General features: G+C 38.6%; 1 protein-coding gene across 2 annotated transcripts in view; it reads right to left on the bottom strand.

Annotated features, from left to right (window-relative positions):
* LOC124300718 (GPI inositol-deacylase) overlaps positions 1-26,700 on the bottom strand; it is a 239,856-nt gene that overhangs the window by 6,333 nt on the left and 206,823 nt on the right. For both annotated transcript variants that reach the window (XM_046755045.1, XM_046755046.1), the window contains 2 exons: positions 10,806-11,234; positions 3,101-3,514 (listed from right to left, as the gene is read on the bottom strand). In XM_046755045.1, the coding sequence (XP_046611001.1) occupies positions 3,101-3,514; positions 10,806-11,234 (843 nt within the window). The remainder of the gene's footprint in view (positions 1-3,100; positions 3,515-10,805; positions 11,235-26,700) is intronic.

The following is a 26,700-nucleotide window of genomic DNA, read 5'->3' as shown; positions in this document are numbered from 1 at the left end:
AATCTGGTACTGAATCTCTAATAGAAATGTTGTATGGATATTTAATTGCATGTAATGATCGAAATTGAAGTTTTTGTGCGGTATCTTCTCGATTTGACATTTTTATAGACATTCAGGTATAAATAATAGTATATTCAAGTGTACAAAATTAACGGGAGATATAAATTTAAAAAAATGGTGATTTCGAAAAATTAACGACGGAGCCAGGAATCGAACTTGGTATCTAGAGAGGTGATGAGAGGAATTAACGAAAACAAAAGAAACAGCGCCGAAGAAGAACGTTATCGAGTTTTGCCAGCAGCTGCAGCAATTCTTCGACAGGATATACGTTCTGTAGCTTGTGAAACTGACTATTATCCTCCGAGCACGCACATGTTTGCCGATGTAAATAGTTCGATTCCAAAATCTCTTCGTTTTTTCATAGAGGAGATCATTATTGAAAATAAAAAAGGTAAATTGGAGCCACTACACAAGAAGTGTACCGCCATTAGCTATACTATCATGTCTGCAGTTCGTCCACGATAATTTCTTTCCGATTCCGTTGATGATTCCGAGCAATCTTGGAATGTCCCACCAGTCCCGTGGGGAAATGAAGAACAATTCGAGAAAGGAGAGGGGGCAACTGAAAGAGAATAAGCTGTCAGAAATTCGTTGCATAAACTACCTTAATTTTTTTAGTTACGTATTCCTAAACATTCACGAAGAAAAAGATTAGAGTATAGCCTGACAAGCTCAACTTTTTTACGGTAGACTTTTACATCTTTATAATGTTAGAATAAGAGCATCGAAAACAAGAGTTTTAATTTTGTACGAATAGAAAGTTTTCGCCTCTTGAGCACCCGATGTAAGAATGTATGTAGATGAATGTTTACATGTTGCAATCTTACGCTTCCGATGGGAAGCACACGCATGACCGTCAAAGCCGTCAAATAAATGATATGCGGATGTGCGGTATCATTAGTTACGAGAAAATTCATTGTTGGGAGATATAAATTTGAAAAATTGGTGATTTCGAAAAATTAACGCCGGAGCCAGGAATCTAACCTGGTATGTATCTAGAGATGCTTGACCGGAGCCTTACTCCACTAGACCACCTAGCCTCCCTGACTCTATTGTTGTTAATTCCTCTCATCACCTCTCTAGATACCAAGTTCGTACCATGTTTTATTGAGAATATTGTACTGCATATCCCGAAAACAAATAATGGATGGTCCTATACTTTTTGACGTAATGACAATTCTGTCCCTATACCGGTCCTTAAGCTTCGTTCTTATAGTTTTATCGTCTGGTTGAAAATCTTCGAGGACTCCTTTCAATTTAGTGAAGGTAAATTGACAGTAATGATAATTTTCTATGTGGGCGAAAATATTTTCTATAGCTGCGATAATTCGGCCATCCACGAGGCGACCTGTTTTTTTCGGATGCCTGGTGAAAGAAAATGGATAAAGCAATTGCTGTGGTATTTTGCTTCGGCTGCAACCAAATCTGTCTCGAAGATTATCCTTTTTCTAACAGCGAAGGTCTGAGCATCTTTTCTTGTTTCGGCGATCTGCATTACAGTTTTTTTGAATCCGATTGTTGCAACGTGCTTAATCGTTTTACGGAGCTTTTTACGCTTTTTTTTTTCTTTTTCCTCATTAGCCTCGTTTCCGCAAAAAATACAAAGTTTCGTAAAGTCGAGAGATGGTGCGGACGATTGCATCTTGCTTTTGGGAGGACTACATCCCGATGAACCAACAGCATCCTCGATAGCACGTTTCCTTTTGAAAGCGTTAATACTGGACTCGCGAGTATAGTCTTTACGACAGGCCACGTGCACTTGGATAGATTTCACATCACTAAACAGTGCTATTCCATCATTTCTCTCACCACTCACAACCTTTAACTTATCTATTCCCCGCTCAACTGTTACAAATTCGTCACTTGCAAGAGTTTTGTTACAAATACCGCACAATTGTTCCATTATGAGTAATTGCCTTGAAAACGCGATATAATATACGTCCAGTGTGGCGTAGAAACGATTTGGGACTGAGCATCTAACGCACCGCACTAGCAAAAACAGGCATAGCAGGTATAAACCGGGCCTCAATCGATGCACTGACGTCAGAGGGGAGGCGCAGCTGCTATGAAACCACCACACAGAACGCAGGACGTAGCGGCGCGGTAACTAGGAAACTCAGTCTGTTGTTTCACAACTTTTTCGGTGGAAATTATTAGTTCTATCAATAAACTCTATTATACTTTTTTGTGGAGAATTTCTTGCTTTTTTTTATAAGTATATCTTATAGTTGTAAGATCGACGGGTACGAAAATATTCGTAAAAAACCGAAAAAAAGTAATTTTTTTCACCGTTTCTGGGCTGTCACAAGTTATGCGTACAACCGAATTCTGGGGATTTTTCACACCTTATTCGGAGAGCTGAAAGGTAAGTGTATACCAATTTATAGCTTGGTTGGACTTTTTCCTAAGATGAGCCTATTTTTTGCCTCAAGTTCCTGGACTAACTCGTAATAGTCATCAGTCATTAGGCAGTCAACAATAAAAGTTTTCCAAGCCTTCGCGAATTACTGAATCAACTATGTGAAATCTATTTAACCTCAAAAATTCGCCTTACCTACATAACCCCCATAAGTCACGACAAACAGCTGAAGCTTAAGATGGCCAGCGTGCATGAAAAGACGACAAGGTCCACGCATGCGCAGTCGGACTCTAAATCTGTTTTAAATCTGAAACTCTGATCCTTCTTGCTTGGCATAATTAAATCACTGGATACCTTTTTTCTAGTGTTAAAACGATTTGCGAAAAGATGAGTCCTAACTGAACTTTCTGCTGTGAATACACCCGACAAATCATTACGGAGTAATTACAAGTATTATTGAAACTCTGTATCAGTGTACACATACGGAAATTGATTCTGCGACACCTAATTTCTCTCCCTAGTCGATTACGTTGGCAATGGAGAACGTCGTCCAAGCGGTAAATGGCCATACCTTGTGGGTTGAAATTCTCTAACGGGCTAACGTTATGGACTAAGGAGAAAAATTGGCTGTCGTAAAATCAATTTCTGTATGTGTATATTCATGCTTGTTCGAATACAAACCTTTGGGCCATGTTGTACACCGTTGAACCAAATATTATAACAGCGCAGCAAATGACAACTGCAAATATCTGTAGAAGAGCCAAGGACACAAATCCTTCTGGGCCAATGCCAATACCAATGCACAAAGCTAACGTGATTACAGTGGTGATGGTAGATTTGATCAATCCGATTTCATGATCTACTTGTTTTGCTAAAGCAAGTAGTAGGAGTCCAGACATGACCCCATAAACATTTGGCCAACGATCTCTCACTGCGGTGCTCAGGGTTTCTATAAACCCACCACTAAACACTTCAATGGTGTATTTACATTTTGGATCTAATGTAAATTTGAGCTTGAGAGCCATATTGCCAACACCCTTGCCTCTATTCGCCGCATTTTTTGTTTGTACTATTACAGTTTTTGGCACCAGATTTCTGAAATGAAAAATTGAGGTTTGGAGTTATCATAGAAGAAAATCTCATACAGGTGCTGTCTAATGTGACTTTTTTGTGTATTTCAACACGAACTAATCGCCAAATTCAATATGATCAATGCCACATAGTCCTGTGACTCTTAAAAATACGACGCAGAGAATTACAGTACACAGAACAATTATTCAGCAATCAAATCTTGATTATATTTTGAAATAATTAAGAACCGGGTACATTTCAAAATAGCGAAGATTTGGGTAAGGGACCACTAATTTGGTTGTAACTGACAATGAGTCACATAATACGCGCATATGAGCTGTAAAACAATAGCAAAACAATTTTCAATATGCACTTATTAACACTGTGCGTCACTAGAATATACTGAAAAATGATTGTGACAACCGCAAAATGAATTAAGGTTAACAATAAGATGATAAGAAAAAATTTTCGTCGGTTGAAGATCATTTTACATCAGTTTGATTTTATTTATAAAACATTTAAATTCAACGTTTCGGTCGGGCCCTGCCGGCCATCTTCAGGCTAAAATAAAATTATAGAATTTTTTTGTTTAACATTCTTTACATTATCCTTATATAGAGTAATGATTAGTAAAATTTTGTTTGTAAATTCTAAGAGTAGGTATACCTTATTATTCAGAAACCATATACTGTCTATTTATTAAGTGGCAGCAAAATCATGACGATTCGATTTCCTTATTTTAAAACTATAATAGTTTGTGTCTTTAATTTAAAATTTATAAATTAAAATATAAGCACTTGTTAGAAAAGGACAAAATACAGGGTTTAGAATTGGAATATAAATTATACGAGAGCGATGTTACAAAAATTACTTACCAATACGTGACAACGTTTTCCGCTGTGATGTTGTATAACGGCATGATGGAAGGAACTGACCGGAGGATTGATTACGATCTATCACCACAACATTTTAAAAAAAAGAAAAAAAAGAGAAAAGAAAGAATATCCAAACACAAATCAAACATTAAATGTCATGACAGTGATACTTGTGCTTCAGCAGTTCATGCTTTACAATTAGGACATTATTTTGATTTTGAAAAGGCAAAGGTTTTAACATCTCACCCAAACTGGTATAAACGGAATATCAAAGAGATGATACATATTAGTAAAAACAACAATACCGTTAATAGACGTACGGATATACAAAATTTAAGTCATCTATAATAAGATATACTATAGTTTAAAATTTCCACGCCTAACAATAGTTATGGTAATTCTCACTTTCGACTATTGACTACTATATCGAACTATCGATTCTAGTAATAGATCGTAATCAATCCTCCTGTCACTTCCTTCCATCATGCCGTTTAAACAACATCAAAGCGGAAAAGGTTGTCACGTATTCGTAAGTAATTTTTGTAACATCGCTCTCCTATAATTTATATTCCAATTCTAAACCCTGTATTTTTGCCCTTTTCTAACAAGTGCTTATATTTTAATTTATAATTTTTAAATTGAAGACACAAACTATTGTAGATTTAAAATAAGGAAACCGAATCGTCATGATTTTGCTGCCACTTAATAACATGACAGTATATGGTTTTTGAATAATAAATATACCTACTTTTAGAATTTATAAACAAAATTTTACTAATCATTACTCTATATAAGGATGATGTAAAGAATGTTAAACAAAACAATCCTATAATTTTATTTTAGCCTGAAGATGGCCGGCAGGGCCCGACCGAAACGTTGAATTTAAATAAAATCAAACTGATGTAAAATGATCTTCAACCGACAAAAATTTTTTCTCACTAGAAGACGACAAGGTCACGAATAATACCTAAACAATAACATAGGCGATACGAACTTGAGTGTATTCAAAAATGCTATTATTTTTTGACTTTGAAAATGAACGACCTGCATTTTATGAGAAACTTATTTCGATAAGGCGATAAACAAGCAGATTTTCGGCTTGGTTATTTAAACAACTAGTCTTTCGGTGTGGATCTTTGGTAAAATTATTATAGACAATAAGTCAAGTTTTTAGTTGAGTTGTCAATTTTCCAAGTATTTGAGGAACAAGATTAAATCAGTCGAATAAAAATTTGCCCATTTATGAAAAAGATTTCATCAGTATCATATTTCTCCGACTTTATAAATCTGTCGTCACGATTTGTCTCGTATATCGGTCATCGATTTTCTGAGACACAGATCTAAGGATCGAGTTCTCATGGAAAATATTAATACGTAAAAGTTGTCCGAATTATGGAGGTAGACTTGATCCTGACCTTGTACTTGACCTTTAGATTAAGTGTCGGGGTGAAATCAAGGTCAACTTGATAATTTTAATTAGAAAACCGATATTTCTTCCTCGAAATCGATAAAGTATAAAATTTTACATTTACACTCCGTTCGCAGAGAAAATGACAGGCTTAAGAAGCGAAACGCGTCCAGTTCCGTCAGATCTCACCCAATGCGTCGCCCACTTTACTCCCGCCAGGTTACCGAATGGGTCGCGCAGCTAGTTAGACCCGGCGACAGCCGACAAAGGTACCCAGTTACTCAGATCTAACGGTTAATTTCAAACCTATAAAGGATTGACTTCAAATCTTTTATTTCAAACCTAATGGTCGATTTCAAACCGTCAAGCGCCAGTCGTTGCAAAGTTGCGAGTGAGTTTGAATTTGTAAAATTTCAATTGTGATTTTGTTATTCTGGTTGATTAATACATCCGATGGCAGAAAATAAGGACAAGGAAGTAGAATAAATTTATCCGAGATATAATGAGACTGCGATGTACATATTATTTCACCTATAAGTCCCTTTACAGTGCGTGAACTTTTGGTACAGGGCACATGTGTACGATATTATAGGTACGATACTGAATCGCGAGATTTGCTATCCCCACCCAACCCCCACGCTGCCCGATCATGCACGACACTGTATCGTTCTATCAACGAACGGAGTATAGATAAGGATTTGAGTACTTTTAGGACACCTTGCACATGAGATAATCCATGTCAACTGGATTAAGTCCTGACCATCAGAATTATATATGTTTCCGAAATATTTTGTGGGTATAGTACGACCTCTAAAACACGTAAATTGATTTTTTTTCAACCGTTAGGGGCTACACGGAGTAACTAGTTAGCCCAGTGAAATTAGAGTTCTAAAACCTTTGAAATTGATACAAGTAACGATATCTGCCGGTAGTAGACAAGTATGATAAAAATCATTAGAAATGTTGAAGAACTCTTCAACAAATATGAAACAATCGGTTAGAAGTCTTAAAACACTCATATGTCTTATACAACTAGGTTTTTCAGCGTGGTATAATGAGTTACCCCATGTTGCCGCTAAGGGTTAAACATGCCACGAGTAATGATTGCCGAATTAGCTAAAAGTTGAAAAATTACTGAAAATGTATCATTTTAATCCGATGATTTTGGCACAAGACCCATGGTGGCAATCGATCTCCTTCTAGACGTCAAGACACCTGGGAGATTTTTTATTTCACCGAACCATGATAAATAATATATTGTGTTACAAGTGCTGAAAGTGAGCGATTTTTCATGAGCGTAAAGTTTGTAGCGTGAACCGCAAAGGCTAGTATTACAATCGCATGAGTACTAGTGTCTGAACGCAGTGCGAGCCAAAGCGACAACTGCTATTTTTTTCCAAAACCTGTGAAAGGAAGTTCGATTTAAGAAGTAGCGAAGGTGCCATTCATAGCGCATAGACTTGGGGTGAGTTAATTCACGGTGAGTGACATGATGCACAAAATTCAGTTATTCGGAAGTACATATATTTTAATGAAAGTCCTAATATGTATTTTGCGCATGCATCAACGTCGTTTTACCACACCGTTCAGAAATGGGGCATATTTTACACACTCCACGGGTTTCGGAAATACAACTTCCCAAGCAGATATTACAAAGACATTATTTTTTAATATGACTTATTTTCATCAATGCTATTCTTCTAATATAAGTATGTGACGTTTCACGTCACTCAGTAAACAGTTGATATTTCTTAATTCCATCAAGGATTTTTCCTGTGCTAGTACGACCCCCCGGAACATTTTTTGAAAATTTGAAATTTTTCGATCACGGGCCTTACCCTACGAATTTTTAAACCTATCTTAAAAATACTCAAACTGGTTTTAGTCAATCAGGAAAAAAAATGACCTTCTTGAAATAGAAAATTTTCACGTAAAATTTAGTGTAGAATGACGTTTTATTCTATTCTTTTAATAACTTTCTGAATTTTTTAAATAATTTTTTTTTTATTTTCATACCTGTTCAAAATCTATTATGAAGGTTTGGAAAAGATTGTAAGTGTGCTTTACGATTAGAGAAACAATTTTGAACAATTATCAATTAAATCAAAGATGCGATATTTATTATAATAGATTTGGAACAAGTATTGTAACGGGTGCGATTTATCTTGAGCCACAGCCTATGTGATAAACCCGTTATTAGTGTGTTTTTTGTCAAATTTAATAGATTTATAAGGAACCCCCTCCGATGGGTAAAAGCTGGATCAGCTTATCAGACCCAAAAACCCTTGATAGTCGAACTATACGGACTTAGGTATCACCAAAGCCGCCTAGGAATGTGAACAAGCACCTTCGCCCGTTGCTCCCTTCAGTAAGACAAGGGCTTGTAGGCCGTTGCTTCAACTGGAGACAAGTGAAAGAAGCGCATGTCACCTAGTCGGAGAAACGGGTTTCCCAGTACTCCCTTCTAATTGCGAAATCGGAGTAAACAGAGTCGCCTGCCTATATTTTGTTATGGGTTATTGACCCAAAACACCGCTAACCTTTCAGACCAGGGAAATCCTTGGCTGACTGTTGGTTTTGTTTCCCTCCCTTTTTCAAGATAAAGTTATATATTCGTTGGAATGCGGAATGCGTTGACAGCGAGACAGACGAGTGTATGTTTAACTATAACACATGTTTAATAGCGATTAATCCAAGTACAATGGTCTTTGTCTGTAGACAAAAATAAGGTTTGACAAAATATAACCGTAGAGAACTAAAATAAAAAATAAAATTAAAGAAATAATCAATCTAACAGAATTCGTCGGTTCTGCTCCTAAATCTCCCTACAGCTCAAACGTTAAATACGCGGCTCTACTCAATATTTCCTCTATTGGTCCTGGGCTATCGTGGACTCTAATTTTGATACTCTTTGCTACAATTCAGAATAAGCACTGTGCTTGAATTTCCTCTCTAAACCTCGTGAAGCTAAATTCGATAATGATCTCTAGATGAGAAACGCCGCGTTACAATATGACGCAGCTCGGCGCTGTGCCGGACAACTGGTAACCGTTCTTCGTGGTGCGCCAGTTTTATATTCCTCCGGAGCTGTTGTTGAATGATCCTGTCGACGTCATTTCCCTATTGGTGTGTCCCGTTGTGGGTCGTCGTCCTGGTATGCGTTGGTCAGCGTCCGTCGTCTTTGTTTATTATTTTGGATGCTAGCAGGTTACGGTCGCTATCGATGGTCGTCTTGATCAGCTGTCTGTGTCAGTTGTTGACATGTTTTGTGTATGTCACGGGCATCGTTGGTATTGATGTGATTTTGAACAGCTGTCCGTTACAGTATACAAATAGAAAACATTATTGAAATTTGAGAAAAAATAATAAAAAAAAGGACAAAAACGCCATTTTACTGTGAAACTTATGTAAAAATGTTTTACTGCGAAAACGGAACGTTATTTTTATTGGTTTAATCTGGGTGTTTCTGAGATGGGTTTAAAAATTCATGGATAGAGACGACTAATTAAAAAAATTTGAGAATTTTTTCGGAAAATTACGAGGGCTCGTAATAGCATTAAAATAAATCCGTAATAAAATTAAAAGATCTCATAATTAACCATTTATCGAGTTGGCATTGAGAGCACCATAAGTTTTATTTTTAACAAATTATACTTTTGAACCATGCGGAGTAAAACGTTTCGAATAGTGCAATAAAACAACATTGGTGCATGCGTATAACTAAAATGCTCGGTTTTATACACTAAGGCTTTTTTTGGCGCATGCGCTGTTTCGATTAACGTAGTTTTATGTACTGTATCATTGAGCGTAAACTGCCAAGTTCTACGCGTGCTCAGTGGCACCTTCCTTACTTCGCAAATAAAACTTTTCTTCATAGGTGTTGCAAAACAAAATCGTGTGTCATACATTTTAGGCGATATCTGACACGTTTGATCAGAGCGCTCGCCTTGGTACATGCTGCGTTCTCACTAGCACTCGTGAGATTGTAGCATTTTCTATTGACACGTGCCATCAACTTCGCACTCGTATTCGTGTGAACGCAGAACTCGCTTTTGCGGTTCATGCTGCAAACTTGACACTTATCGAATATCACCCACCTTTCGCACTGGTAACACAATATACTATTGATAATTGTTAGGAAAAAAGAACATATTTCCATGTTTTGGTTAAGAAGAAGATCGTTTGCCATCATGGGTCTTATAACAAAATAATCACAATAAAATGCAGAACTTTACGTACTTATTGGATTCTACAATAAAGGGTTTTTTTCACTACCTGTGACAGTTACTGAATGTAGAGAATTTTTCATAAAAATGTCAGAAAAAATTATGAGAGTCAGGACTTGGAATTGACATGAAATGCTCGATATGCAAATCATTCCAGAGTTAACAACTATTCAGGGTATCAATAAATTCGGTTCTCAGCTATACAAAAATTTATTTCTCTGGACCGTCAGAATTCTTTAATTTTGGCCACAATTGTCTGTCATTTTTTCACATACTTAGAGTGGCTCCATAATTTGAAATTTAACGACTTCGAACTTCGCGTGATGAGCGATATCGATAACAAAAAATATACAGGTAGTTGTATTTAGAAGTAGCATCACATTCTACAATTGCATCAAAATTGGTCATGTTAGACAGTGCGGCATTAGATGAAATCGATGGAACACGGTGAGTTGCGAAATGAGGTTAATAAAAAAACTTCAACTCATGAAAATGAAAATTTCCGGAACGAGATGCTGACGTGGAAACTGATTTTTACCCTCAAAATTGATGACATTCAAAAATATACTTCCACGATATGGTACAGTTAGCAAATACGTTCAGCATAATAGACAAATATAATTGGATACATGTGACTTTAGTATATACTTGCGCTACAATAATCGAAAGAAAGCTTAATAATATTAATAATACCTCCAAAACTTAGAAAAGCAAGATTTAACATTTTGCAAATACGGAAAGAACAAAGGTGAGAAGCTACAGGTGACTTTAGTATATACTGGCGCTACAATAAAAAGAAAGCTTACTCAAAAGCAAAGTGCCGAACTTGACTGATACCATTAGACCATGGCTCGAAAAGCTCAACTGTTGCGTGATGGCGATGATTCTGTTGATGGCACTGAACGTTGATTACTTCAAGCAATACGGAATTCGTATTACTGTCCAGATCCACTTCGTATCGAATATCTCCAATGTTTGATTCTATTGTGCCTAGTTTTCCGAAACCCCAATACGCCAAAATATGTTTATTTTGGAAACTTGATATTCTATCACTCTTTCGATGAAGGTCTACGTCAATGGATAGCCCTTTATGAAAACTAGAGGATGGTATTCTGATTATAACGTGCGTCAAGTGTTGTGCCTTCAACTCCGCCAGATCCAAGTCTGCCGTTTTCTTCTTATAAGTGCCATCCGGGGTTATTCTACTTTTGTTCGTCAAATTCCAGCCCCATTCACTGTTGACAATTCAAAGTACACGAAGTTAAACAATAATACTACAAATCGCTGATTGATGACTGAATTTTTGAACTACATATAATGCTTATACCTATACAATCAAATACTCTTCTAAACGTGAAATCAATTCTCGGAATTCTCACTCATTGTCAGATACTGGGTGAACTGCAGTACCAGTATATGATCAATATTCTGATGAGTTTTGTAAATGCAAGAGGTACATGTTTGTTAAGATTAATTACTTTAAAAACGAGTTATGTAAATTAGGTTTAAGGATTTATAAAGGCGCAGATGTGAATGCGCCTTAAGCATACGAGTTATCCGTGCGGCGTGCAACGACGTGCACAGAACAACGAAAGAAAAATTTGTCAGTCAGTCAGCAAGAATGTGAATAAAAAACGAGCAAGGAAGTCTGTAAAATAATCTATCGTAATAATCACGATAAAATACAATCCATCGGCAGTTTGAAATTGAAAATAAAGGCTAAATATTATTAACATAAAATACGTCAATCAAACAAGAAAAGGCGCCTTTTGTACTACTATTTTTTTTTTTTTTTCATCCACAAGAACCTCAACGCACAATAAACGAACAAATTCTTGAATGACATCGTATTTTTATTCACTCTCATACCCACTTCCAGATCACAACAATGTTTCTGATGGCGGACTGAAAAGCATTGTATCGAGCGAAACTCGCCATAGTTTGAGAAGCATAGCATTAGTCAACAAGTCATCATTCCCGCGGTATTCTAAGGTTAGATTCGATGTTCATAGGTTATGTTATGTTTATTTGAGTTTGTTTCACGCTCAGCCGACTATGGCGCTGTAAGTTTCTCTGTGTTGCCAACATGTTTGTCTAGTGTAAAAAATTAGCCGTCTTAGATTCATTGTCCCCAAGTGTACCTTGATCATAGTGTACCTCGAAACACATTTCCTATTTAGGGACATAAAAATATTTATGAGAAAAACGCTGCAGTTTATCAACAGTCATTCAGAATAAATTACGAACCTATATTTAATTTATCTATTCCATGCAATCAATGTTTATCGTGATTTTAAAACGAAGGTTTTAGGGGAAACACCACTTTGATCCATTTTTGTGACATTAGTAAGTGCTTTCAGAAAATATCACAGTTGAATAAGAAAACCAGCATCAATCCAAGAAAAACCTGCCAGAAGAATTTGTTTCAAATGTATTTTTACGAAAAAGCAAATCATCCTGGGTAACAATTTCAAGTAGCAACTATGTGGCCACTACATAGCCAAACCGAACAACCAAGACAACCACTATGTGACGAGTTAACGGTTTTATCCTGACATATACTCAGTAATGACAAGTGTTGGAATACAAGCAAATTATCTTCACCTGGAATTAGCCTGGTTATATTTGTTTTCCTTAGTGTAAATATGAAAGTATTTAAGAAAAAGATACTGAAGATGTGTGCGAACATAGGAGGAGAACCGGTTCTGTTGAACCAGAGACTCATAATAGAAAGGGTTAAGTCAGACGCGCGCTTACCAAACAATTAAGAAGTTTCCATGTATGTAATTTACGCAAAAATATATTATTATTATAATAAAACTACCGCTTTCCATTTCAATAAAAACAATAAATCCAACAACAACCAACACTCGTGATTTTTAGATAGCGGTCACTTGCCAAGTTTTATATTTTATTTGTGGTTTCAAGGTGGCAGCTAGTTACAGAATTATCCAATATTTATGAGGTTTTTTTAGGGCCGCGACAAGTTTGCAATATCAGACTTCTTTGTCGATGCCACATGGATGCTAGAAATTTTTCCGACTTACTATTAGTTGCCACCACTAACCCAGGTCAAAACCATGTATTTCGACGACCTTGCCACTACCTATAGAAGCCATACATCTTGGTTGCCGCATACATGCCAGCAAAAACATTGAACTTGCCATATAGCGGCTACCTAAATTTGATGAGTTTACCACGTTGTTGCTGTACAGCTGTCATGAAGTTTCAGTATCTTTCAGCTATATAATTGCCATATTAATTATTGTAGTAATTATCTGTAATTCTTACGTCTAGCCGCTACATTAAAACTATTATGAAACCATGAAACATGACCACCTCACTACCATGAAGCCACATTTTGAAACGAGATAAATGTTTTAAGTTTTTGTTGAAAGTGAACAACTTATGTGTTCAACGTCGTATATGGTAAATATATATGATGTATTTGTATTCGACCACCCTCGTGAATTCTAAAGTGCCAGTTATTTTTCGCGTATTACGGAATAGCCGCTTTGTATATCTCACTTATTGTGCAACTTTATTTGCAGTAACAAAAGCCATCTAGTGGCAGTATTGTGAAGTGCACAATATGGTATGGCCATATTTCCACCCGATGAAAACCATATTGTTTTAGAATACAGTGTGTCACGTCCAGCATACCATTTCTCTCTAATTTTTCATACTCGCTAACTTTCCTACAGATCTTATATGAATCTCATGGTCTCTGTGGTGTCCTCTTATCTCTACCTAGTCTCGCGCCATTCACTATCGCGCTTACTTATCTAATTCTATTCCCTTCCTTAAGCATCTTCACACCTTTTCTGCACCCCCTACGTTTCAAGTCTCTAGTGACACTCCTATTCTAACTCTCGACAACTTCACATCCAGACTATCAGCTTCTTGAAATAAATATATAAGTAAGACATAGCTTCATACAGTACACTTCGTTTCTTATTCAATCCTCATACTGATTTCCGGTTGACCTGGAACGTAAAAGTGAAGCCAGTCGGTTTACTCCTACCGCTCAGGAGTAAACTCCACTCATGGACGTAACAAGTATTATATGTAGCGTATCTCGTTGCCAAGTAGCACTGTCATGTAATTTACTAAATAGTTTACTAAATGGAACATCTTTGCGAGGATGATGTAGATTCGAGTTCACGTCTACGTCAGTGCTGATCGAATCAGAAACTTCGCTGCCTCCTCCAGCGTGAGTTGATTCGATATATGGCTTCGATATATAGCAACTTGGGCCGAATCGTGGCTATGGGGCTTTACAGCATAGCAGCCATGTGAGTCCCGCACAAACTCTATCTGGCTCTACTCACCAAATGCCATATGGCAGCGCGAGATGCCAAGTAAGATTCAGATACGGCTACCACAAATGACGCCGTTCAAACCTCATGTAGCTTTAAAACGCGGGAATCAGGTAAATGCTGGGTAAATTCACCATAACGCATTGGCAACTAGGCGCACCAAAAAGCCACATGGCAGAGTAAGGTACTGGTCAGGTAGAAACCACATTGAGTTGTGACATAGTAATGCCGGCTAGGCTGAATTGAATCCTACACGGTATGAACTGGTAGCGGCTAAATTAATACCGTGTAGTTAGGCGACGTGAAATGCGCAACTTAAATCTATGTGGGCTGGACATGTGATTACTACCAGGAAACAATGTCGAAAGGCTAGGCGGGCTCGCCGGCATATCGCCATGTCGAAAAACGATGTTGTAGCTGTATGGTAGCCAGGTTGTTCTTGGACATTGAGCTCCAATTTAGCCCACTGATATGAATGCTACGCTAAAGCCAGATGGCCTTCTTACCCTGTACCTTCAAATGATTAAGCATCCAAAAGTAACTGCCCAAGGATTTCCCTCTTGTTTCTTGACTAGGTAATACGTAGCTTTTCCGGATATTATATATATTATATTTTCGAAGACTGCTGGGCGTGCGTAAAGTGCCCCATTTACAATCAGAGCGGTAAACCGACGTTGGTATACGCAGATAACCAAAGTCCCTGATTTTACAAACTAAGACGTTCTTACCGCAGGCACGCTTTCAAATTACTTAATCTTACATACTGTGTCATTGAGCGTACGTTACTTATCTGCAAGTTCACGCGCTATCAATGGCACTTTCTAATAACTGGGAAGGCGATAATAATCGTAAGAAATCCTTAGTCTTATACAAGTAAGACTTATAGCGGAATTTTCAACAAACTAGTCTGGTATTCGTGTTCATAGAATTTTATCAATTTCCGCATTTATTATGCAACATGTAGTTTAAGCTACAAATATATAACTCCACTAGCATTTATAGCACTATCTACATAAGTAGTTGCTAACATATAATTTTTGGATTTTTATTTTCTTTTATTTCGTTTTAATAAATTACCCTGATAATGGCTGGCAGAACCCATGCTGAAACGTTGCACATTGCAGAAATGCAAAACAAAGCACTTTTTCTTGTGACCTTCCCCGACGAATTTAATCCTCTAATTAACTCTTGGGACACGAATCTTAACTCATATGAGGAGTTACCATAAGATACTTCATTTCATCAGCTAACTTGAAAAGTGAATAGCGAAATATAATTGATTTTCGTCAAGCAGCTAATTCATATTTCTTTATCAAATAGGAAAGTAGCATTAACAATAAGTCAAAAGATTAAGTATTGTGAGAAGTGCACATTACTTGTTCTGCTCGGATAACTGGGAGCACCTTTTTACGGCCACACCATCCATTAGTGTTGTTAGGAAAAGAAATGTCATTCACATTATAAGAAATTTTCGTTTAATGATTACTTTTTTAATATTCTCACTATACACATATATATATATATATATATATATATATACATATATATATATATATACGTGTATATTTCAATGAACGACTCCAACGAGATACGGAAATAATTAGAAAAAATCCTCGAGTTATCATTTTATTTTACACATTATTTCGATCTGAAACACTAAAGAATAACTAAATAACAAAATACAGAATCAACTGGTCTTCCGAAAGAAGACTTACATTTCGTCTAAATATTTTACTCCCTTTATAAACCCTCTCATTCACCCCGCACACTTTCACAACATTACATTGGATTTCGTGGTCTTACAAAATGGCTCCTTTTACTCATCTGGTGTTGTTGGTTAGATGATCCCACGTTGGCTCTTTCGATATCTCCGGGGTGATTATGCCTGTTGGTTAGATATATAATATTTCGTCGACAACGGTAGCTGGCCGAACCACCGATCCCGACGATGTTCGTTGAATCTGGTCGCGTTCCCTTGGACTAGGCGGGGAGAGACGAAATCTTGCGAAGTCACAGATGTCGTTCGACTGGTGTCCCCGGAGCGAAAGAGATCGATTTATTCCATGATCCGTTCCACTTGGAATCGATAATTTCAAAAGGGAGGGGCTGGCTCGCGACATGCGCCTTTAGCCCCCATCGCCATCATGATCAACTAATGCTACATTCCCGCATAAGCATTGCAAGCGCTCTCGGAGGGCCGGGAATCTTTAACCCTCTACTGTAATCTTACAACATTGGTAAATACTTCTCGGCCTGGCGTTAATTTTGGTGCAAACCACACGTAGCAAATGATTTTTCGTACGCTGGTACTTGCAATTGATTCGAAATCAGGGTGTGGATTTTTATTGCAATCTTTTTTACCGTGATGTCCGTGACTGCCATATGACAGTCAAAGCATTCGATAAATTTTGGGTGAAATTCTTCACTTGCCGATATAAATAAATGTCACAGGGTTGGTATAGTGTAGTGCAATTCGGTAGGATGGCTTACAAAGTCCATGTCGATGTGTTATTTTCGTCATGAAATTTTCTATCGTACAGTGACGGCTCCCTTCGTCCAACCAAGAAGTAGAGTATAAATAGAAACGGCCGTGCCTTTACGTATGGCTTGAGAATTTTTTCGAAAAAAGGATCATAGGCTTCACTGGTGAGTTTTTTAAATATCGATGTCGTTAGGTACACATTTGGTGTCTATACAGTAATATTCATTCATGCTGATTTCTAATTCTTCTTTCAGACACGTTGGAAATTCGATTAGAATTGCATCGTTTTTCGCCGCTATTGCCCCATCGTCCACAGAGATTGCCCATATCAGCTTGTTATCTTTCGTGATAAAACATGCATGGATCTGCTTCCGTTGCCTTCATCTCGAATTTTCCTAGTATGGAAGTAAATTGTTTGTTCCAGCACCTGGGTGCTTTCTTGTTTCAGTCTATACAGACTCCTTTTTAACATACATACTTCATTAAGGTCATTTTCGAAACCATCTGGTTGTTGCACATAAATCTTTTCTTCTAAAGTTCCGTAAAAAAATGCAGTTTTCACATGAAATTGTGTCACTTTCAGCTTCCGAGATGTTACGAATGATAAAACGATTCCTATAGAGTTACACCTCACAACCGGGTTGAATATCTCCATATAGTCCTATCCTGGCTTCTGGTTCTCCTTCACAACCAGTCTTCCTTTGTGTCTGTCAAGTTCTCCATTTGGTTTTAATTTAATCTTGCAGATCTATCGATCCTTCAGCATTTTCGTATGTGCTGGAGGTGGGTCTAGTATCCATGTTTCATTCTGGTTATGTGCTTCTATTTCCTCCGCCGTAGCCTCATTCTATTCCTTGTATTCTTTACTAGCGATCGCCTCCTTGTAAATAGAAGGCTCTCCGCAGTAAGCTAGGAACAGAGAATTAGTTTTAAAGTTGCCATAATTCTGTGATACGCGTAATCTCTCTCTCTCTCTCTCTCCCTCCCTCCCTCCCTCCCTCCCTCCCTCCCTCCCTCTCTCTCTCTCTCTCTCTCTCTCTCTCTCTCTCTCTCTCTCTCTCTCTCTCTCTCTCTCTCTCTCTCTTAGTCGAGGGAGTTGAGTTGATTCTTCTTGAGTTGCATCTTCGAGATCATTGTAGTTTGGAGAGCCCAAATCGTGTCCTAATTTATCCTCACTCTCTTCTTTTTCGTTTTCTTCGCCCTCTTCTTCTTTGTTCTCTTCGTTTCTTTGGTTTCCTTCTGGATCCTTTATGTCCATCAACTCCCACTGTTTTTCTGTTTGGTCTCTTCACCATTTGACAAACTTTTTTTATTTTTAAAGATCAAGCTTGCGAGTGACTATCCTTCTGGTTTTGGCGAAGTATACTTTATATCCTTTTATACACTCATCGTATTCTACAAATGTTCCTGGTCTCGCCTTGGCATCACATTTTCTTCTGATTTCCTTACAGATGTCGACGTCGACTTCTGTTTCAAACATCATAAGGAATTTTATATATATTTCTTTGTTGAACTATAGCTTATAAAGAGTTTTCTCTGCTGTTTTGCTTTTTCCTGACCTCTTCCGTACAAAGGTTACGGCGTTTACCATTTCTGCCTATAATCAGTTTGGTCAACTTTTTCCTTGCAGGTGTTATGTCGGTGAAGGGGGTTTATTCCCGAGCGGTAGAAATAAACAGGTTCGGCTTCGCATTTACGTACAAGGACAACTGGAAGCTAGAATGAAGGTTGCATAACCTTGGGTTTGTTGAATATATCAATTAGATGTTTATTGCGAAGAAGTTGAGATAGCGGTAGGATTGAAGTGTGCTGTACGAAAGCTATATGTATAAGAGGTCTGGATGTGATTTTGTTGAGAGTTAGAATAGGAGTGTCTTCAGAGATAAAACGTACTGGTGCAGGAAAGGTGTGAGAATGAAGAAGGAAGGGAATGGAATTAGCTGAGTGAGGATGATAGAGATAAGAGGAAAGGACAGAGACTATGATATTAATATAATAAATTTGGGAGAGTTAGCGAGTAGGAAAAATAGACGGGTGGTGGTACGCCAGACGTAATACCCCCCTCATCAGAGGAAGCATATCGCTAGATATAATCCCGAATATGGAAAGCAAGAAGGTGGAAATGTTATATAACAGCAGTGAAACATGATTTCAAATTAAATGTGCTTAAAATTAGTTTTACAATTTCACTTAATATAGGTAGTGTACGGTATTGATAATCTGAATATAATATGTTGAGAACCCGAATAAATAACGTAATTCGAAATATGACAATAGTAATTGGCGAGTAATTGGTCAACGACATATATGGATATAATAGTGGGTGTATGCTTACAAGTATGTAGTCGCAGTGTGAATGTAGTTTGAATATAAATCGAAGTGTTTAACAACATGAGTTGGATATTCGATGATAAGTGGTCATAATAGTAAGTTTATGTTTGCGATAGTATGGTTTCAATTCTGGATTGCGTCTGAGCGTAAGGCATGTAGTTATAATAATATGGTTACAGAATATTGTTTGAAGTCAGGCGCTTAGCGTTAATGCACATTGAAGCGGGTTAGTGTACTCAATATTAATTAACAATGTTTTCTTTGATTTGCTAAGTCGCAAGTATTATTATTATCACCGTTGTTGTTTTCATTATTGAGGCAGTTGGTTTATCGCGTTTAAATTAACTAGTTGGCGAGATAGTCACGTCTGAGTAATAGCGATACTGTACGGGTCGACTATAATGATGTCTTTATTACGACGTTTCGGCAGGACCCCGCCTGCCATCATCAGGTTTCTTAAAAATTAAAAAAAATAAAACAAAAAATAATATATATATAAATTTCACAGAAATAAATTTAACAATTAACACTTTCAATTAAAATTATTATACATAAATGCCTGTAATTAATTATTATTGGTTGTCATACGATAATCAAATATTACACACTCACATTTTTAGACATTGCTTAGCTTACTAGTTGTTGCTTACATGGTGTTTCAGAAGAAAGTGACTATCCGTCTGTCATTCCGACCCCCTTAATGTTAATTATAACAACAATGATCTAATGTCATACATTTGTATAGATGGTTATTGTTAAGCTGGCACTTTGTTTATATGACCTTTCAGGGGTTACTCCCCTGTAGTCTCTTTTTCCTTCCCCCTTCTGCATTATCAGCGCTATCCATCCGTCCCTACATTCTTCAGGCCAACCCGCTCCCATCCATACTCTATTACATGTTTTCCACACCCACTGCTCCATTTCCCCCCCCCCCCCCCCATATCTCGATACCTCACTAACTATTCCATCCCCTCCCGGTGCCTTTTCATCCCTCAACTTTTCTATCGCCTTTCTCATCTCTTCCCCCTGTAGCTCCTCTTCCCCGTCACCCTCTCAGCTTGCTATCCCCCCGCCTTCTACTAGCCTCCTCTTCACTCCCCCTAACAATCCCATGAAATAGTCCCTCCACTCCTCCTCATCTATTGCCTCATTCACCCTCTTCCACTTTTTTTTCCCTATTTACTATTTCCCATACCTTACTTTCTGTCTTTGCTTCTGCTGCTTCTTTTATGAAACTCTCATTTTCTTTCCTTTTCTTTTCCACACATAATCTATTATATTCCCTTCTTTCCTTTCTATATTTTTTTCTCCCTCTCCCTCCTTCTTTCTCCGATTTCTTAAATTTCGCCTAACGTCTGCTTTCTTTCGCCTACATTTCTCATCCCGCCAACCCTCGCTTTACCCTCCCTACCTCCTGCTTCTACTGCTCGCCTAAACTCCCATAGCCTTTCCACTATCTTCTTATCTACTTCTGCTTTCCCTACCCCCTCCCATGTTAACTCTCTTCTAAACCTCTGCCTGCCCTCCTCTGTCCAGACCCCTTTACCAACTCCCCTTTCCCTTTTTTTCTTTCTTTTCCTAGACTCTGTGCCCTCCATCCACACTACCACTGGGTGGTGATCTGAATCCACTCTATTCTCAATCTCCAGCTCGTTTACCCTTCTCCCAGCCTCATTTCCTCCCATAGCATAATCTATGACCGTCTCTCCTGCCCCTCCCACATACGTAAATTCCCCCTCATCATCTCCCTCTATATCCCCATTCATTACTGACCAGCCCATCTCTTCTAAAAATTGCAACAGCTACCTTACCTTCCGGGGTTATTTTCCTATCCTTTGACTTCCTATTTTTACTTTTCTCCTGTCTTTCCCCTCAACATCCTCCCCCCGCTTGCCCCGTCCTGGCATTTAAATCGCCCCGTTTAGGTATACCCCTATTACTATCCACTTTTCCCCCCCTACACTTATTTTTCTCCTTGCCATCCCCTAGTTCTGCTTGCCCTCCCCCCCTTTTCACCAATTCCTTTCTTACTCCTGACAGCATTCCCCCCATTGCTCTTCGTTTCCTGTTTCTTCTCACAGCATTCTGCACTTCCCATTCATATCCTACTGGTAGCTTATTACTAATCTTTTCCCATCTTTTTTTTTCTATTCACGTTTCCATTAATAATATCACGTCCCACTCTCTTAGAGCCTTCCAGAAATCCTCGTCCTTTTTCGCTAGCCCCGCTACATTCCAAAACCCTACTTTCCAGCCCTCACCCCCTTTTTCACTTACCCTCCTGTTTCCCCTCTTCCTCTGCACCGCTCTCGGCTTCCGCCCCTCCCCACTATCCATTCCTTCGCCTGCCTTGCCCCACTCCCCCCTGCCTGCCCCGCTATATTACCCTCTTGCCTTTCTTCACTTACAATCCTATCACTATCACTTTCCGCGCTCCTTCGCATCCCCTCCTTTGCCCCTCCGCCCCGCTCCCTGCCCGACCCATCTCTGAGCACCTCTCCTATCTCATCCCATTTCCACATTTTCCCTTCTATCTTTATTTTCCCGTACCCTACTCTTACTCTGTTTCCTCTTCCCTCCTCGAGCGCTGCTATCCCCCTCAATTTCCATTTCATTTTTCTTTCTGCCCAGGTGAGGTTCTCCTCTATTCTTTCTTCCCTCCCTCTTAAAAGAAGTTTCTTTTCTATTACCTGCCTCCCTTGCTCCCTGCTCCCTAGCCTTGCTATCCATATCCCCTTCTCCCCCCCCCCCCTTTCGCGCCCACCTCCCACATCTCTTTTATCTCGAACACTATCCCTATTACCTGCATAATATTTTTTAACCCTTCTTTTTCCTTTCCCTTCTCTATTTTGGCTTCTCTAACAACTATACTCCCCTTCCGCTCCTCCCTTTCTTTCCTCTCTAAAACCCACTCTACCTCTCTTACCCTATCTATTGCAATCTTTGCCACCCCTGCGTTCCCCTCCCCCTGTCACTTCTACGCGCATTCCATGCGCTCCCTCTCTATTTCTGTCAGTCTTTCTTTTACCTTTTTTATTGCCCCACCGCCCCACTTTTCTACTGCCTCTAGTCTTTTACCTATGCCCCTTATTGCTTCTTTCATTTCCCTCCTTTCCACTTCCCATTGCTCTTCCCTTCTATTCATTTCCCCTTTAATCTTTTTCAGTTCTTCCCGTAGTCCCCTTACCTGCCCTTCAACTTCTTCTAACCCTATCGTCAACTCTTCCCTAATCACCCTTAACAGGTCCTATATGCTTCCTCCTCGCCCTTGCCCTCTGGCAACCTTTGCACCCTCCTACTTTTCACAAAAACCCTTTCCCTTTCCTCTATCTCATCTACTTCTTTCTCCCTTTGTCCAACTACATCCTCCCGCATTCTCTTTCATAATTCTGTCACCATCATCACCGAGCCTGAACTGTGACTCCTTTCCCTGCCTAGCAATGCTACCTTACCCGTTTCACCTTTCTTTCTCTCCTCTTCCACGCTCTTCGCCCCTTCTTTCTGACCGCCCGCCTCATTCATGCTACTTTTCTCTGCCAGTCCCTACCTTACCTGCCTGTCACTTACCTATCTCCACTCTAACTCCTTTCTTACTCCCTTAATGCCGCCCCCTTTTTTTATCTACTACCGTTGCCCCTTGTCGTCACCTCGTTCTCTTTACCTACCCTCAAATCTTCCCGTTCTACCTTTACCTGCCCTTCCCTCTTTTCTCCCGCCCTCCTATTCCCGCTTACCGCCTCCCCCCCCCCCCCCCATCTGGCTCGGCCGCTCACCTTCCCCACTCTATAGCGTTCCCTACCCGCCCCTGCTATCCCACTTACTTTCCCTCTATTATTCCCACTCTGTCGCACACCTGTCACTCACATCCAACCGAAAACGGAAGTCTTATAGTCACTTTAGCAGCTAAAGTTAGCAGTCAAACGTGTTCAACTTTTTTTGAAATAAAATAATGCAGTTCAGTTTTCTCAACATGATGCTATAAAATAGTTGGGAGTTCTAGTTATTTCACCACATTTTGATTTTAATTTAAGAATACTTCTCTAATCAAACTTTTCATGTGGGTTTTTTAAAAAGTGGTTAAAATAAATTTACAAAGGTTGAAATTATAGACAAAAGACATATATGAGCCTTTATATGTTATAAAATAAATAAGGTTGGTGCGTCAACCAGTATTGTTGGACAAATCCGTCCAGCTTCTGACTTTCATCTAGCAACACGTATCGCCAATAAAAAAATTTTCCTCGATTGATTTACTTATGCCTGTTGGATCATTTTGTTACGCGCAAAGAAACCGTTCATTCTACGACGCTAACATCGTTACAATAATATTGCACTTTGAAAAAATTGGCCCAGTGGTCGGCCATAGACATTTTATCATGGAAATTATTCAAATGTTCACTCATCAAAACAGTACAGTAAAACCCGCATACATCGGACTCGCATATCGCTTACATCGAATTTTGTCCTTAATATTTCGGAATTTTCTGTTCATTTTATGTTGAAGTTCCATGATATAACGAACCCAGTTATATCGAAGACCCGGTTGTATTGCGTAGTTTCTCTAACATACTGGGTGAATTTTTCCCACATGTATCCGATTTTGACACCACCAACCATAAGAAATGTGTGAATAATAGAATATATGTTACTTCAATGATTTATGCGAAACCAAACCAAACGCTTTTCACTTGGGAGAATTCCGTGAATGAGATTTCTCCTTCGACTTCTGGCTCGCAATTTACATATCATGTATCCACAAAGAAAGTGCGCACCTTATGTGCGTGCGTCAAGTCGTTCGAATTTTACTGGCCGACTGTTACCGCCTGATTGAGCAGCCAACGCAATACCAATTGCGACTGTCAGAAAATGTCCTTACGTTGTGTTGTTACGAAAAACAGTTCCTCGATTCGGAGCTTATCCGAAGTAAAATAAATCAGGCACACATTAATCGTGTCAATCAAATCGTCGGACTACTTAGACGGTTAATTTATCACTGTAATCCGAAAATCATTATTAACAAAATACTTTACCAAACCTTCGCACTTACCTTGCGAACTCGGAAGAGGTTATGTTCGTTGCTCGCCAATTGATGCTGCACGAGTGTAAATGAAAGTGACGTGAACCAAATAATTAAAGGTGTGGACTCATTCATTGTTGACTGAAAAATTTTAAATTGAAATTACACGAGATACATCAGCTCACGGCATCGACTTCATTAAGTGAGAAAGGTGGAGGGCCATCTCTGTAACAAGCGAATTCAGTAAAAAGAAGCAGCAAATCGTACTTTTCACTTAGAACTCGATCTGAATTCCATCAGGTAAGTGAAAATATGTCTGCTGTAATATGCAAATATTTTATTCAAGGCATTTTAATAAAAAAACGGTAGAGAGTTACATTTTATTATTCGTTGTAGCGAAACGTAGAGACAGATTATTGTTTGATGTTGAATCCGACCAAAATAATGTTGTTGCCATCTCTTTAGGTACATTGCACAGTGGAACCATCGCAAGCTTCGTCGGACCCTACAAATCAGCCAGAAGTTTGAAAACGGGAAGTTAAATTGTTTAAATTATATCTAATTGTAAAGTTTACGAGAAATTGGTCTTGTGATTGTCCGCAAATACCGACAGTAGAATTTAGTAACCATAGAACAGACTCGACTTACTTCAGAAATACCACATTCAAATGACTTTATTTCAACGGCGCCATTTATTTTTGTATTATCACTGCATTTTCTGCAATATTAATATTTCTCGAGAATATGTAAATTTGAACAACTGGTGAATTTGAAAAATTAACGACGGAGCCAGGAATCGAACCTGGAATCTAGCGATGCTTTACCGGAGACTTACTCCACTAGACCACCTAGCCGCCCTGACTCTGTTGTCTTTAATTTCTCTCATAACCAGTGAGTTCAAATTTGTTTTCATGTGCCCGATTTGTATGAGTAAGAATTTCGTCTCTGCATGCACGATGTAAGGAGACTGTAGTGTGTAGATGTTTATGTTTACCCTTTTCAATCCTTTGCTTCCGATGAGAAGCCCGTAAGACGGCAATGCCGTCTAATAAATGAGATGCAGGTGTACAAATCATTAATCTACGAGAGAATTTTGTTGAGAATATGTAAATTTGAACAACTGGTGAATTTGAAAAATTAACGACGGAGCCAGGAATCGAACCTGGAATCTAGCGATGCTTTACCGGAGACTTACTCCACTAGACCACCTAGCCGCCCTGACTCTGTTGTCTTTAATTTCTCTCATAACCAGTGAGTTCAAATTTGTTTTCATGTGCCCGATTTGTATGAGTAAGAATTTCTTCTCTGCATGCACGATGTAAGGAGACTGTAGTGTGTAGATGTTTATGTTTACCCTTTTCAATCCTTTGCTTCCGATGAGAAGATCAAGGCGGCTAGGTGGTCTAGTGGAGTAAGTCTCGGGTAAAGCATCGCTAGATTCCAGGTTCGATTCCTGGCTCCGTCGTTAATTTTTCAAATTCACCAGTTGTTCAAATTTACATATTCTCAACAAAATTCTCTCGTAGATTAATGATTTGCACACCCGCATCTCATTTATTAGACGGCATTGCCGTCTTACGGGCTTCTCATCGGAAGCAAAGGATTGAAAAGGGTAAACATAAACATCTACACACTACAGTCTCCTTACATCGTGCATGCAGAGAAGAAATTCTTACTCATACAAATCGGGCACATGAAAACAAATTTGAACTCACTGGTTATGAGAGAAATTAAAGACAACAGAGTCAGGGCGGCTAGGTGGTCTAGTGGAGTAAGTCTCCGATAAAGCATCGCTAGATTCCAGGTTCGATTCCTGGCTCCGTCGTCAATTTTTCAAATTCACCAGTTGTTCAAATTTACATATTCTCAACAAAATTCTCTCGTAGATTAATGATTTGCACACCCGCATCTCATTTATTAGACAGCATTGCCGTCTTACGGGCTTCTCATCGGAAGCAAAGGATTGAAAAGGGTAAACATAAACATCTACACACTACAGTCTCCTTACATCGTGCATGCAGAGAAGAAATTCTTACTCATACAAATCGGGCACATGAAAACAAATTTGAACTCACTGGTTATGAGAGAAATTAAAGACAACAGAGTCAGGGCGGCTAGGTGGTCTAGTGGAGTAAGTCTCCGGTAAAGCATCGCTAGATTCCAGGTTCGATTCCTGGCTCCGTCGTTAATTTTTCAAATTCACCAGTTGTTCAAATTTACATATTCTCAACAAAATTCTCTCGTAGATTAATGATTTGCACACCCGCATCTCATTTATTAGACGGCATTGCCGTCTTACGGGCTTCTCATCGGAAGCAAAGGATTGAAAAGGGTAAACATAAACATCTACACACTACAGTCTCCTTACATCGTGCATGCAGAGAAGAAATTCTTACTCATTAATATTTCTCAGTACTCTAAATACACTTTATAGCACTTTATCTTTTTACAAGAATAATGGCATGAAGGCATCACACGAATCATCTTCTAATAATAATATGGAATCCTTTGTTCTTGGATACCTGAATTCAGCATCTTCAAAGAACCAGAAC

This window comes from Neodiprion virginianus, chromosome 3 (assembly GCF_021901495.1).
Source record: "Neodiprion virginianus isolate iyNeoVirg1 chromosome 3, iyNeoVirg1.1, whole genome shotgun sequence".
NCBI classification, from domain to species: Eukaryota; Metazoa; Arthropoda; class Insecta; order Hymenoptera; family Diprionidae; genus Neodiprion; species Neodiprion virginianus.
This window is presented reverse-complemented; position numbering and strand designations above follow the sequence as displayed.